Source organism: Macrotis lagotis, chromosome 3 (assembly GCF_037893015.1).
Source record: "Macrotis lagotis isolate mMagLag1 chromosome 3, bilby.v1.9.chrom.fasta, whole genome shotgun sequence".
Lineage (NCBI taxonomy): Eukaryota > Metazoa > Chordata > Mammalia > Peramelemorphia > Peramelidae > Macrotis > Macrotis lagotis.
Genome location: NC_133660.1, coordinates 236,040,982 through 236,057,194, shown reverse-complemented (window position 1 = coordinate 236,057,194; position 16,213 = coordinate 236,040,982). Strand labels below are relative to the sequence as shown.

The 16,213-nt window shown below is 38.9% G+C and overlaps 1 protein-coding gene across 1 annotated transcript in view; it reads left to right on the top strand.

Moving 5' to 3' along the window:
* The window catches only part of INSC (INSC spindle orientation adaptor protein), a 130,122-nt gene that overhangs the window by 89,748 nt on the left and 24,161 nt on the right, over window positions 1–16,213 (top strand). Inside the window, exon 7 of the mRNA XM_074231610.1 lies at window positions 12,970–13,095. Coding sequence (XP_074087711.1) covers window positions 12,970–13,095 — 126 coding nt within the window. The remainder of the gene's footprint in view (window positions 1–12,969; window positions 13,096–16,213) is intronic.

Here is a 16,213-nt window from a genome sequence, read left to right as displayed (position 1 = left end):
AGAGGTATAGATAATGTAAATACTTTTTTTGCATAATGCCAAACTATTTTTCAAAATGGTTGAATCAACCTTCATTCTGGTCACAATTACCATCTCTATTTGTGGGATATGTTCTCGCATTTCCTCTAATTTGAACTTTCTTTTTTTTTTTGTCTTTCTCCCTTCCTTTCTTAACTCTCTCTCTCTCTCTCTCTCTTCCTTCTCTCCTCTCTCTCTCTCTCATAATTATTTGGAGTTCTACAATTGTGAATACATTATAATTTGTTGAGGACTGTTTGGATCCTTTAACCTTTTGTCCATAGGGGAAAAGTTCTTGATCTCTTAGGTTTATGTAAATTCCTTATAAATGTTGCATAGCAGACCTTATCAGAACTATTTAATGCAATAATTTCTCCTTTAATCAACAGCTCTTTATTTTATCCTTTTCCCTCTCTTATCTTACCCCAGCTCTTCCTAGAATCTAGGTTTCCTCATAGCTAATTTGGTTCCTCTTATTAAATTATTCATTCATTCATTCATTCAGTTTGTTTATTTATCTATTTATTTGTTTGTTCGTTCATTCATTCATTCATTCATTCATTCATTCATTTATTTATGTCATAGTGCCTCTTGCCGGACTAATTTGTCAAACTTCTCATACTTGTGATGTAATTGAACTGTTAACCTTTTCAAGATTTTGGGAGAATGTTTGAGAAAACTGGGGAATAGATATTTCTTTGAGCAATTTGGGCTCTTTGGACTGTGGGGGCAGCACTATAAACAGAATCAGAACTCAATTCTTTTATTGATTATAGTTGATATTTCTTTTTTAAAAATAGTTTATTTTTCCAACTACACATGACAGTAATTTTCAACAATCATTTTTTAAATTTATTTTTATTAAAGATATTATTCGAGTTTTACAATTTTACCCCCAATCTTGCTTCCCTCCCCCCTCCCCCCCCCCCCCACGGAAAGCACTCTGTCAGTCTTTACTTTGATTCCATGTTGTACCTTGATCCAAATTGGGTGCGATGAGAGAGAAATCATATCCTTAAAGAAGAGAAGAGAAGTCTAAGAGGTAACAAGATCAGACAATAAGATATCTGTTTTTTTCTAAATTAAAAGGAATAGTCCTTGCACTTTGTTCAAACTCCACAGCTCCTTATCTGGATACAGATGGCACTCTCCTTTGCAGACAACCCAATATTTCAACAATCATTTTTTACAAGGTTTTGAGTTTCACATTTTTTCTCCTTCCCTTTCTTCCCTCCCCCCTTCCCCTGACAAAAGGCAATCGAATGTAGGCTATCCATGTATAACCATGCTAAGCATAGATCCATATTAATCCTGTGGGGAAGGAAGAATCAAATCAAAATAGAAAAAAAAACAGAGAAAAAAAGCATAATATATAAGACAACTTTTAAAAATTGAAAACAGTAATTTTTGATCTACAGTTAAACTCCATAGTTCCTTTTTCTGGATATGGATGATATTTTCCATCACAAATCTTTTAGGATTGTCTTTGATTATTTTGTTGCTGAAATGGACAAGTCCAGAAGAGTTGATCATCATCTAATGTTGCTGTTAAGTGTGTACAATGTTCTTCTGGTTCTGCTTACTTCACTCAGCATCAGTTCATTCAAATCTTTCCAAATATTCTGAAGTCCTGTCCCTCATGATTTCTTAAAGAACAATAGTGTTCCATCATATTCATGTACCCACGATGTGTCCAGTCCTTCCTAGTTGATGGGCATCTCCTCCATTTCCAATTATGAAAAGAATACAAGCTGATTTTTCTACTCAAGTCAAGTCAATTAAAATTTATTAAGTTTACTGTGGGCTAGACAGGAGAGCCACCAAGGCAAAACCCATCCTTGCTTCTCAAGGAGCTCATAATCCAATGGACGAGGTAACATCTAAATAACTCAGCATATACTCTATCTATACATCAATCTATCTACTATCTATGTATCTACATATTGATCTATTGAACTATGTATCTATCTATCATCTTTATGTCTGTTAGTCTTTCTGTCTGCCTGTCTGTCTGCTTGTCTGTCTACTGTCTATCTATCTAATTGTGTCAGCAGGAAGGTGCTAAGATTCTGGGGTAGTGGTAAGACTTCTTGCAGAAGGCAAGGGACTTCAGAGAGGTCAGAGAAGCCTGGAGGAAGCTCTTAGGAAGGAGAGTGTTTCAGGCATGGGAGACACAGTTAGGTGAGGAATATTAAGAAAATCAATATCATTTAGATGACAGAGTATATGACAGCAAATAGTGTAAAGTGTAAGAAGCCTAGATCCTGTGTTATTGTAGGAAGGGGCCAGGTTATGAATACCAAACATAGAATTTAATTTGGAGGTAACAGTAATTCTCTAATTAATCAGGATTATTGAATAAGGAAAGTGATATGGTCAGATTTACGTTTTAGGAAAATCAATTTGACCACTGAATGGAGGATAGACTGGCTTGGAGAGAGACTGAAAACCAGTCAATAAATTTTAACAATAACTCAATTAGAATCACTAAGGGCTTGCCCCAGGATGACTGTAGTGTCAGAGGAGAGGAGACATACATAAGAGATATCACAAAGATAAAAATAAGATATTTTTGATTAGATATGAGGGGTGACAGAGAGTGGGGACCTGACACTTGGATTGGAAGGCTAGATTACTGGGAGGATGATAGTTCCTTCAGCAGTAATAGGGAAGTTAAGAAGGTTAGTTTTGGACATGGCAAATTTAAGATGTCTATGAGATATTCAGTTTGAGATGTCTGATAGGTATTTAGAGATGCAAGCCTGGAGATCAAGAGAAAATCTGGGGTTCGACATGTAGATCTGTGAGCCATCTGCATAGAGATGAGAACTGAAACCATGGAAAGTACTGAGATTGCCAAATGAAATAATATATATATATATAGAGAAGAGAAGGCCCATAATAGAGCCACTCAAATTAATCAGCATTGACATTCAGTTTATTTTGATTTGATTGGCATCATTGTGTATTTGTGTATATTAGAATTAAATAATCTCTTATTTATTGTAGGAGACCCCTTTGGTTAGTGAGCTGTTATTATTTGTCCTTGGTTCTTGAAGAGGACCATGGCATCAGGGAGGTGATGCCCCAGCATCAAGTGTATTGGGTTTAAGTGAAAGGGTGCTGGACAAAGTCACTAGCTTCATTTTCCAGTGCCATCTGACCAAATAAAGATCAGGATACTATACATGACTCTGGATGCAGTGGCTTGTCCCAGGTCACAGTTTGTCTGAGACAATGCCCATTCAGGGAATTAAAGCATGTTGTGGATGAAAATACAACAAAAGAGACATAGAAAGAGAACTTTCATAGAGTTTATCTCATTTGAGCCCTGTGAAATTATAGTAGGAGTATTGTTATCCCCATTTTCCAGATAAGGAAAATAAGAACAGGAGAGGTTATGGGACCATGGGCTTAGAGTTGGAAGAGACCTCAGAGACCATCTTGGTCAGACTTTACAAATGAGGAAAATGAGTCCAAGAGAACTCACATGATCTGCCCAAGGTCACACAGATAAAGGAAAATAATATTGTGGAAAGAATTACTTTACATAGTATTCATACTGGCTCCTGATGAAAAGACCACTGTAAGAATACCTAGCCAGTAGGTGATATCAACAGAATCTATATCCAGGTCTCTGAATTCTCTTTCCAGGATTTTACCCATTAGTTTATAGTATGCCTAGGGTTCGAGAGCCTGTAAACACTACTCCTTCCTAAGTACAGTTGAGAGACGGTCTTTCCTAATTCTTTTGAATGCTTTTCATGGATTTCCAAAGAATTCTTCCTTCCTTCTCTTACTTTCCATTGAGTCCTAGCATACAAACCCTGGAGAATGATCCTTTCTAGGTTCATATTAGCTCATCTTGAATTTGGCTGAGTATTTCATATCATTTGATTCTGGAGTGAGCTTTCTGTATAATTAAATTTGCCATTGCCAAGGGCTGAATTCTTCTATTTAGGGGAAAATCTAAGTCCCAGTTCTATGTGACTGCCTTTATGAAATAATAACCCCACCTTGCCTTTCCCCACTCTACTCCATGTTGGAGATAAGAGGATCCTTGATTTTAACTGAGCAGGGTCTTGCCCAGTGGAAGAGAAACTATTGCTTCTGGACTAGAGTTGTTTGTCTCAGGGAGTAGACAGTATCCTAAGGCCAGACTCTTGGACTTTAGGATACAGAGGTGCCTTATAGGATGCAGTAGATGGAAATGCTAATAGAAAGATCATTGTTTTTTTTTTTTTTTGTACTTTTAAACATTTCATTTATTTGTTTTCCCATCAACATGCAATGGTAGTTTTTCCATCATTTTTTCTTGTGAAGTTTTGAGTTTTACATTTTTCTCCTTCCCTCCCTTTCCCCCCTGAGAGAACACAATCTAATCTGGGCTCCACATATGTAATCATGCTAAACACAGATCCATATTAATCATGTGGAAGAAGAATTAAATCCAAACAGAAGATAAAAAAACAGAGATAAAAAACAACATAGTAGATAAAAACGATTTTTAAAAATAGAAGATAGTAAGCTTTCTCCATCATTCCCTCTCTGAATATGGATGGTATTTTCCATTATAAGTGCAAGATCATTTCGGATCAGCTTGTGAAGAACATAATTGGAATCCAATGCAAAATTCATTCCAATTCTTAGCTTTTATTGTGCTGGACTAAGCCGTTCCTTTGCCAGAGAGATACTCTCTGATGAATGATGCTTATGCCTCCTGAATGTTGGCAAAGTTTGATTCATTATCTACTCCAAATACGTATTATCTTTTTTTGAAAGACTGATAAATAACCATCTAATCATTCCTCACAGATAAGGTTGACTGGAAGGTACTCCAAAATCAACTTTTCTTCTTGTTTCTGTCTTGGGCTCACTTTGGGCATGGCAAACGACTGCCATTCTTTTTTTTTAATCTCATACTATAATTTCCCCCCTTATTTAATTATTATTTTCCAGTTACAAGTAAAGATCATTTTCAACATTCATCCTTTTGCAAGCTTTTGAGTTCACCTGCTCTCCCTGGCAGCAAACAATATGAAATAAGTTGGACATGTAAAATCTCACTTAACATATTTCTATATTAATTAAGAACCAAAGGGAATGATACAAGGAAGAAAGAAAAAATATAAAAGAAGTTATAAAAAGTGAACATGGTATGCTTTGCTCTGCATCCAGAATCTGGAATTTTTTTTTCTGGATGGCATTTTCCTTAACAATTCTCTCAGGATCGTTCTTGATCACTGAACTTCTGAGAGGAGATGTAGTGATCATGGTTGATCATCTCACAATGTTGTTGTTATTGTGTATAATGTTCTCCTGGTTCTACTCACTTCACTCTACTGCCATTCTTGTACCTGTATTTTTCTGTATAGCAGTTTCTATATTGTATCACTAGTTGGCTCAGAAATACCCAGAAAGTCAAGAAGGAAGATGAAAGGGAGTTGGTAGAGGAAAATGTGAGATAATAATTGTCTCCCTTGACTTCATCCATCTAGTAGGATTAAGGACACAGGGTTTCCTCGTTTGTGTTGTTCACCTTTCTGTTAGCAAATCAACAAATATTCAGTTCTGTTCAAAAGCAATTTTTTAAAAAATTATTTTACCCCAATTACATGTAAAAACAATTTTACCCCAAATACATGTAAAAACAATTTTAACATTTGTTTTTTAAAAATTTTTGAGTTCCATATTCCCTCCCTCCCTTTCTCCCCTCCTCCACCATTGAGAAAGTTTTGATATAGGTTAACCTTGTACAATCATATAAAACATATTTACATGTTAGTCATGTTGTGAAAGAAAAAAAACAGAAAAAAGCTAAGAAAAATAAAGTAGGTTAAAAAAGTAAGTTTTGATCTGCATTTAGATTCCATTAATTCTTTCTTTGGAGATGGATAGCATTGTTCATCATAAGTATTTTGGGATTGCCTTGGAACATTGTATTGTTGAGAATAGCTTAGTCATACAGAGTTAATCATCATACAGAATTGTTGTTAGTATATACAACGTCCTCTTGGTTCTGCTCATTTCACCTTGGTTTTTCTGAGACCATCTTGCTTATCCTCATAGCATAATAGTATTCTATCAAATCATATACAACTTTTTTAGACATTCCCCAACCAATTTCAGAACTTCTTTATTTTTGTACATATGTTTTTCCTTTTTTGTTTTTTATTACTTTGGGTTGGTTGGTTGATTAGTAGTGGTATTGCTTGATCAAAGGTCATGCTTGGTTTTATAGTTCTTTGGTCATGGTTCCAATTTGTTCTACAGAATGGTTGACTCAGTATACCAACAGTGCATTAATGTCTCATTTTTCTATGCCCCCTCCAACATTTGTCATTTTCCTTTCCTCTCATATTAACCAATCTGATAGGTGTGGGATAGTTGTTCAGAGTTCCTTGAATTTACATTTCTCTAATTAATAGTGATTTAGAGGATTTTTAAATATGACTATAGATAGTTTTGATTATCAGAAAAATGCCTGTTCATATCCTTTGACCATTTATGAGTTGAAGAATTGTCAACTGCTATTTATTAAAGCACCTGTTGTATTTTGTGTTCTTTGCTCCATCCTGGGGAAAAAACAGATGAAAAATAGCATTGTTTCTTCTCTCAAGGCGTCTATAGTTGGTAAGGAATTCTTGTTTATTGGGCACCTACTCTATATTGAAGTACAATCCTTCAAACTGAGACTAGGGTCTCCTAGGGTCAATGGGCTCTGATAGATCCAGGAATCTATCCCATTTTTCTTAGCAAAGAGGATGCTTAGGTTTTCTGGGGTGGTACACAAATAATTGATCTATCTTAGAGCCTCTAATGGTTAATTCCTTGCATTCATTTATCTTTGATAGCCAATTTATGGCATTCTGTAAAGAATAGTTGAGGAATACAGACAGCATGGTGTCCTAGACTAAATGAATGTCAGACCTCAATTCCAGTCCTGGGCTGACCTTGGACAAGATATTATTATTCTAGCCTCCATTTCCTTTTTCATCTCCTCCAAACTTCCTCTCTCTATTGATGGCACCACCATCTTCCAGTCTCCCACATGGCTGTCTTTGGCTCTGCTCATTCTCCCTTACCCCAGATATCCAATTCATTACCAAATTTTTCTATTTAACTTCTCCAATGTCTCTTATTTCTGATCCTTCTCTTCACCTACCCACTCGTCATCTTAGTTCAGACCTGTATTGCTTCTTGCCTGGTCCATTAAAGTGGCCTCCTATCTGGTTTTCCTGACTCAAGTCTCTCATCTCTATGATCCATCCTAATAATTTTCTTCAAGTGCAAATCTGACCATATGACTCCACTACTTCATCAGTTTTGGTGATTCCTTATTCACTCTGGTATAAAAAAAAGCTGAAGCAAAGCCACTCCCTTCTTACCTCTCTACTTTCTAGAATCCCCCTCTTCCTTTAAGATGAAATTTAAGCATCATCTTCTGCATAAGATCTTCCTTGATGTTCTCACCTATTAGTGTTCTTTCTTGCCTGATATTTAACTGTCTCATACATATGTATTTATTCATGTTATATTTGCGTTGTATTATTTATAGATATATATGCTGTCTCTCACAATAGAATAATAATGTTTGTCCTTCATTCTAAAAGAAGGCCATGACATCAGGGAGGTGATACCATGACAAGCACATGAATTGGATTTGAGTGTGAGGGGTGGGGTGATGTGCTAAGTCACCAGCTTCACTTTTTTCTCCAGAGCCATCTGAGTCCAGTAGCCAGATATGAATCAAGATGACTGGATGAGGGGCACTCAGGGTTAAGTGACTTGCCCAAGGTCACACAGCAGTAAGTATTAAGTATCTGAGGCCAGATTCAGACTCCAAAACCAGTGCTCTATCCATTGTATCAACTAGCTGCCCGTTACATTAGAATGTAAATGTAAACTACTCATGAGTAGAGATTATTTTATTCTTTGTGCTTGTATTGTCAGCACCTGGCAGGGTGTCTGGTATACAGGAGGTACATAACAAAGGCTTATTGAATTGTTGATTGATAGAACTGGAAGAGACTTTAAAGATTTATACAATTGCTGAGACTCAGAGAGGTCAAAGGACTTTTCCAGGGTCACATAGTGAGTAGCAGAATCAGGAATAGAATTTGGGTCCTCAGATTAAAATCCACTACTCTTCCCTCCCCATCACATCATAACTAGTCCTAACTTCCTTCTATAAAATTGAATAATTTTGTGATTAATTAGTACCTTGGGTTTCATAGATTCTGATTCCAATATTCTATGGATGAATGTGATCAGTGATACCTTAGGCTTACTAGGGACTATTTTCTGTCCTAAGTGTTTTGATTTCCTTTCTCTTTTGGCTGCTCTAATCTTTTCCATAGCCCTGACTACTCTACTGGTCACCCCTTTCTTTTTCTGACCTCTGGAGAATACAGAAAGTCCTATTATCTCTTTCCCCTGCCCTTGCATCACCTCTCTCCCCTCCTTTCTCTCCTGCTCCCTAACTGATCCCATTGCTTAACCAACCAACCTAAGTAGGTGACACTAATTGCCCTCTCTCTAAGCTTTCCTGTCATCCCAAATAGCACTGGGCTTTCTGAGAGGGTGTTCCAGCTGTCTGCATCCTTACAATTAGCCCAACCACATGCCATTGATCCAAGAAGGTGCCCCCCAGGGATGCCTGAGCAAGTCAGAATAAGAGTTAAGTTAATGATCAGAAGGATGGTTGCCAGGGCCCTTCCCTTCCCAGATAGTTTCTGAGGTATTTGGGCCAAAGTAGAGGAAGGTGACCTTATCCATAACCAAGGAGAAGATATAAAGTTGGGAGGGAAAGTGGGAGAGAATCCCAGTCAGTGAAGGGAGGAGGAACAGTAAGGGCTTTTTCCAGTAGGTTGGGCATCTAGAAGCGCAGAAGAAAACTCCTTTAGGAAGCATACAGCTCAGGAGTAGGGATTACAGCAGTGAGGAACGAGCTGGGAATAGGTATAGTGGTGTGCAGCTAACGAACTCAGTGAGTGTTGCGAAGACTCATCTTCATGAGTTCAAATCTGGCCCCAGATACTTACTAGATGTTTGACCCTGGGCAAGTCACTTAGTCATGTGTGCCTCAATTTCCTCAACTGAAAAATGAGTTGAAGAAATGGCAAACTGTTTCAGTATGAAAATAGCAACTGGATCATGTGATGTCAACAATTCTACAAAATCCAACCCTCTTACCATTGGTTATAGTTGTCTAGAAAGAGCTGCTTTTATTTGGATCGTCTTTACCCCTAAGCCCTGTTTTCTTTGTCATAGCTCAGAGATTGTGTCATCAAAGTAAAAATTAGGTTAATTTGCCCTAAGGGCATGATTTAGTTGCTCCTTACACTGAAGTTTATCTGCCACTTTTTTTTTTTAAGGTTTTTGGCAAGGCACATGGGGTTAAGTGGCTTGCCCAAGGCCACACAGCTAGGCAATTATTAAGTGTCTGAGACCGGATTTGAACCCAGGTACTCCTGACTCCAAGGCCAGTGCTTTATCCACTACGCCACCTAGCCACCCCCATCTGCCACTTTTCTATCAAATTTACATGATTCTCTCCTGTGCTTTCTCTCCACTGGCTTAGTATTTCAGGGTCAACATTAAACTTTCTCTTCTGGGGTCCTGACTTATATAGAGCCCTTTGAAATATTAGTATATCAGATGGGCAACAACAGTCCACTTCTCTAGAGGGCCCTTCTTTGTTCACTTCAGCAATTTTAAGCAGCTCTTTCCCAACGATGAGACCATTTCTCTGGAATTAGCCTTGTGGGGAATATTGCCAAGGCTCTGTGAAAGTCAAGTCTGTCTGCTTGTCCCTTCACCCCCAGACTCATTTGTCTCCTTAAAGAGTTCTAGGGTGATTAGCAAGATTCAATTTCCCTTTGCAGAAGCCAATCATACCTTTTCTATAATAGATTATGAGTACTTAAGTATTTAACGAGTCTATAATTTGATATGGATCCCAAATTTAGGGAAGAGGAAGAAGGGAACAAACATTTATTACACACCTATTGTTTGCAAGGCATTATGCAAAAATGCTTTATTAATTTCCTTCATTTCTCTCAATAACCCTGGTAGGGTGGTACTTGTATAACCCCCATTTTGTAGTTGAGGATCCTGAGGCCAAGTGAGGTTAAGTGACTTTTCCAGGGTCATACAACTAGTAAGTGCCTGAAGCTTAATTTGAACTTAGGTTTTCATGAGACTCCTGGTCCAGCATGTAGCAACAACAATAATAGTAGTCGTCATTCATACAGTGTTTCTGTTAAGTGCTTTAGAAATATCTCATTTAAACTTCAGAACAACATTGTGAGGTAGGCGTTGTTATTATCTCCATTTTACAGATGAGGAAACTGAGGCAAACAGACTTGTCCAAGACCACACAGTGAGTACGTCTGGTCTTCCTGAGATTCTCAGTTTGACACTCTCCCCATTGTGTCAGCTGGCTGCCTATTAGTCCTGGCACTGGTCACCAACCCTACTATAGGTGGGGCTTGACAAGAAGCTACTAATTAAGTTTTCTTTCAGTACACACAAGACCTACCTGGTCTTGGTCAAATAGGTGGTCGGGTAATGGTTTTTTAGAAGATAAATGTAATCCTCTTCTGACATGGGAAGAGAACACGATGCAATTGTGTCTTTGGTTGCGTGATGGAAAGAAATGCAAATCAGGAGATCTCCTTGGGTTCCCATTGCTGGGGATAAAGATGGGGGAATCCTATGGGAGGTGGTGAGACGTTGGATGGTCTCATTTAGGAAATTAACTCCGATCTGAAGCCTAGTCTAGGCCACTCAAGGAAACCACATGTCATCAAGGAACCTTGAAACCAAAGGTGTAGAAAGATTTGGAAGATCAAGTTGAAAGGTTTGTCATTACTTGAAAGGCAGATTGGCACAGCATAAAAAAAGGACTGGAATTGGAGTCTGAAGACATGAGTTCAAGTCATGGTACAAACATTTGATAGCTTTGTAGTGTTGGGCAAATCACTCACCCCATTTAAGACTTATTTCCCTCTTCTGTAAAATAAGGATAATAATACTTATATTTCCTAGAGTTGTGAGAAAGCTTTTGTGTAAACCTTTCTAGAAGTTGTTTTAATATTAGACTTGGAGAACTGTAGACTTTTACAACCCAAGAGGGTTTGGTTTGGAGTCAAGAACCAGATTTGAGTTCTAGCTCTGCTTCTTACTGCATGACCTGGGGGTCTTTCTAGACCTCAGTTCCTCCTCTGGAAAAATATGGGCAGATTGAGGAGCTGATCTTTAAGATCTGTTTCACCTCTAAATCTGTGATGCCTTAAAGAGCCCCTTTATCTAGCAAAGGAACCCTAAAGAGTAAACAGAACTTGATTGATTCCACTGGTATGATTAGTTTCGGAACAGTCAAACCCAAGACATTTGATTCCTAGTCCAGGGCCATTTCTGCTTCATCAGGATCCTTCCTGGCTTTGTCTAGTTGCCTGGGAGCTGATCAGAGTCATCCTCCCTCTTCTTCCTGAACTGGAATGAAATCCAGGTGGGCTGAACAAGAGTGGTCTGGGTGAGGCTGGAGATCTCTGTACCCCTCATGTCTCCACTCCTTTTCTTGAACTCTAACAGAAATAGGGAGAGGCTGACAGGGAATTACAATGATTCACAATTCTGGCTCCCTGGGATACACTTAAGCTTGGCAGCTGCAAGAAACGGGGGAGCTTCTGTTAATTGCTATGCCTATAAAACAGTTTGTTTTATAGATTGCATGACTGCTGGTCAAAGTCCCTCGGTGGTGAGAATTTTAGAACAGGGCTAAGCTTCTTTCAAGGATGGGAGAGGTGAAAAGGCAATGTCTTCCTTGACCTTTGCTGTTCCTATGAAGTCTGTATTTCATCATAGATTGTCAGACCTGGATGGGCACTGGGGGCCTTCTCATTCACCTCTCATCTTTTATCTCAAAGCCAACTGAAGGCTAGAGGAAATAATGTGCCAAGGTCACTCAGCAGCAGAGCCAAGTCTTGCCCCCTCAGGTCAAATAAATCCCAGGGCAGAGCTTTGCATACTCTGCCTTTCTAACTAATTGGTGTGAACCATGGGCTTTGTTTAGTCTGGGGAAATTTTGCTATATATGACTCAAGTCTATTAAGATTTTAATTGTTGTGAATTTCTTTGTGAGATGGGGAGAGAAAGAAAGAAATAAGCCTTTATTAAGTGTCTACTATATGTCAGGAACTATTTATGAATATTGTTTCATTTGGTCAATTATAGCAGGTTGATCTTAATTCCTGGGAGGCTGCCATTATGTTGACAATGATATTTCTCTTTCTCTTCCACCAACTTTTTAATGACTGGTCCTCAGCCTTCACCAACAGTGCTGTAACTAAGGTTGGGTCATAAGAGCTTTGCCTCAGGGTGCTCATATTTAAAGAACACTAACTATACTTGAGGTTCTTTAATAGCATATCTATAACAGTATCTCACTAGTAAGCATACTTATTTAAAATAGAAAACTACTAGATGGCAACTTGCCTTGACTGTGGCATCCTATGTGATCCCCTTCTCTCCAACACAATGGTTTTATCTTTCCTCCACACATCAATATTTGTTTGAAAAATATTGATTTTAGGACCTAATCTGAGTTGTGTACCCCCAGTGTGCTTTGTGAAAGTTACCTTGTCAGGCTTCCCTTACTTTCCCTTCCCTTCTAGAGCATCCTTCATTTTCTCTTCTCTTCTAGAGGATAAAAGAGAGCTGGGTTTCCAGGTAGAAGGGCTGACTCTGCTACCTATTATCTGTAGGTCCTTGGCCAGTTACTTTTTTTCCCTCAGAGAATATTGGTCAGAAGGTACCCTAGAGACCTGAAATGGTGTGCTAGCATGTAGTGTGTGTGTGTGTGTGTGTGTGTGTGTGTGTGTGTGTAAGAATCATAAATACAAAGCTCCCTATGCTAACTGATCCCTGATTTCTATCTCATTGCAGGAGGGGGGTGTTGTGGCCCTATTCAAGATCTGCCGGCAGGACTGTTTCCGGTGCCTGTATCCCCAGACATTACGCACTCTTGCCTCCATCTGCTGTGTAGAAGAAGGCATTCATCAGCTGGAAAAGGTATCTTCCCTTTGAGCACTACTCAGGAGAGAAGTGGAGGGTCTAATCTATAACTTTTTGGACATGGTATCTGGGTGAGAATTTTGAAGACTTTATAAATATTACCTCCTGACTCCACTAACATTTCTTCTAAGACCCTTATGGACAAGATGGTGGGGGGGGGGATGTGGACAAGAAGATAATGTGTTTAGGTCAATTTGGGATTAAGTGAACAACCAGATTCAAAGTATGATAAATAACAGATCGATAAAATCTGAAGGGAGGCCTCTAGTGGACCATAGGACTGTATCTTTATAGCTTTGCATTGTGACATTTTTTAATGACTCAGATAAAGACATAGATGGTTCACTTATACAATTTGTGGATGTTATAAAGCTGGGAGGGATTTTGGAGTGATATCAGGAGAAGATCTGTATGGACTGGTACCAAAGACTGAATCTAGTAAGGAAAAAATCTAATAAGGATAAATGTAAAGTCCAACATTTGGGTTAAGAAATAAATGGTATAACTAGAAGATGGGAAAACCCATGCCTAGGAAAGCAGTCATATAAAAAGACTTAGCAGACTTCAAGTTTGATAGGAAGCAAGGGTATGATATTATTCCAGCCTCAAAATTTGATGGGTTATTAAGTTGTATTAAGTGCTCAGAGGTGTGATGGTTCTGCTGTCCTCTGTCTTCCTGGCCAGACCAAAACTGGAGGCCATGTTTCAGGTTGGACATTGGCATCCAAAGATGGACTGTATCTAGAAGAGTGGGAATTGAGGTGGTAATTAGATCACAGATTTAGAGCTGGAAGGGACCTTAGAATTCATCTAGTCTAAGTCTCAAATTTTCCAAATGAGGAAACTGAGGCACAAAGAAAACAGGTGACTTGATGAAAGATAAGTAACCAAATCCAGAATTTGAATCCAGGTCTTTTGGTTTATTCAGTGTTTTTCTCATTGGATCACACTGATTCTTTCAGGAATTTATATCTGAAATGAATAAGAGCTAGGTAGCTCAATTTCTAGACTTGCTGAGGGTGTTTCAAGTTTTTCTATCTTCCCAGAATCTCTGAGGATACTTACCTCATAAGGATAACTCAGGATCTCCTGGTTTGGGGAAAAAACAGAAGGGCTTTCGAGGCAGAGAGTATAATGCGATCATTGAAAGACTCTCATCTGAAAGACTCTCCTCAGAGTTACTCCATCTTACTCCACTCCCATCAGAAATATAGGGGATCGAATCTTGATCTTAGCTTAGAGATAAGGAAATGCATCCCTTCTTCTTTTCCTTGAAAAAGGGGGACAAGATGAAGGAAGGCAGGATGGAAATAAGCATTTATTAATCACTTCTTAATAGCTTTGCAAAATATGTGCTGTTATTATTTACATTTTACAGTTAAAGAAACTGAGGCAAATAGAGGCTAAATGAATAGTCCAGGGTCACCCAGCTAGCTAGTGTCTGAGGTGGATTTGAACTATCTCAAGAGAGAGAGAAGAAAGGAGAGTATATTTGAAAATGATTATTATTACAAATTTTCAAAGTCTTTTAAAAAAGTAATGTTGAGATAAGTTCCTTTTGGTCATAATGGAGGCAACCTGAGTTGTAAAGAGTACTAGGTTTAGATTCAGAGGCCCTGAGTTCAAATGCCAAAAATGTCATTTTTGCTTACTGTGGGACTTTGGAGAAGTTGTCCTTGTCCTGGACCTCACTTTCCCCCCTCTGTATATCAATTAGATTTACTACTTGATGAGATGAGCTTCTGTAAAAAGATGGGCTAGGTAAGGTTTTCAGAGGAAGGAATTTCTTTGGGAATTTTGTGCATTGATTGAGAACATAGCCTTCCCTCTGGGTTGGAAAGGGGAACTCCAAGGATGGCTGAGTGAGTGAGGGACTGGTCCAGCCAAGGGATGCTGAAGTTTGAGATGCGTTTAGCACCTGGAAGCCATCTCTGGACCTTCTCTGCTCCAGCTGCCATCTTGGACCTAGACCCTTTTTCTCCAGTTACTGTTCCTTCCAAAGAGCAATGGGTGGGAGGAATAAGGAGTGGAAGAAAGGGGGTTGGATTTGTGCAGATTCCTAGAATTAAAGAATTGCCTACAAAGACCCTAGTCCACCCAAGAATAATGGGAAGAGAGGTGAAAGTGACCTCTTGCTTGTCAGCCTGCCCTGTCTGGTGCACAGAAGACCCACCTTCCAAAGCTGAATGACAAACCTCTCCAGTGTAATGATAGGTGGTATTTTGCTCCATTTTAGGGGCAGCCAAAGGCCTCCAATCTGAGGTCCTAAATGCAAACAGTGACTGTATGTACAACTGTGACCCAAATCAGGAGACCCACAAGAGTTTTCCAGGAAATGCGGGATTTGGTTCTGCTCTTTACATGTCCCTCTTTCCTTGATCCATCGTTCCCCTCACCATTTGTCTCCCCCAAGTTGTGATACCTAATTCTTTCTTTCTTCCACTTTGCCACCAGACTGGGGGTATTATTGGAGCAGAGGAGAACTCATCAGACTGCAGTATCAGGGAGAGAAGATCCCTGGACTACTGGGAATATTGAGAAGGAAGGTTTAAGTAGGAAATTGATGATAAGAATTCCGAGGGGGTGCTCTGAACAGCTCATTTCATTGGATCCTCGATCTGGAATTATATGAGAGCTTAGAAATCATATAGTTGAAATACTTCATTTTAGTGATGAGAAGATGGAGGTTCAGAAAAAATTAAATAATTTCCCCAAGCTCACATAGTTGGCATAATTGGTATTTGAACCCAGGTCCTCTAACCTAAAATAAAAGTTTCTCCTAGAATGCCTCCTTGCTTCCTTTCTAGACAGTGTAGTGCAGTGGAAAGAGTCTTGGGGGACCTGAGTTTGAGTTCTAATCCTACTACTGACATGCTAGGTGAGCTGGGGAAAGGCCCTTGGATTCTCTGAAAATCTTTTCTCCTCTCTAAAAGGAGGAACTTAGATCAGATGATCTCAGGTGTCTCTTCCAAATGAAACCTTCTAAGCTTCATTTAGTCCAGTCTATCAACTTCCCGAATCTCCTCTTTGATATCACAGACAGGCATCATCCTTGAACACACCATGTAATGAACTTATTAGCTATAGAGACAGTCCACAGAATCAGTCCACTGAT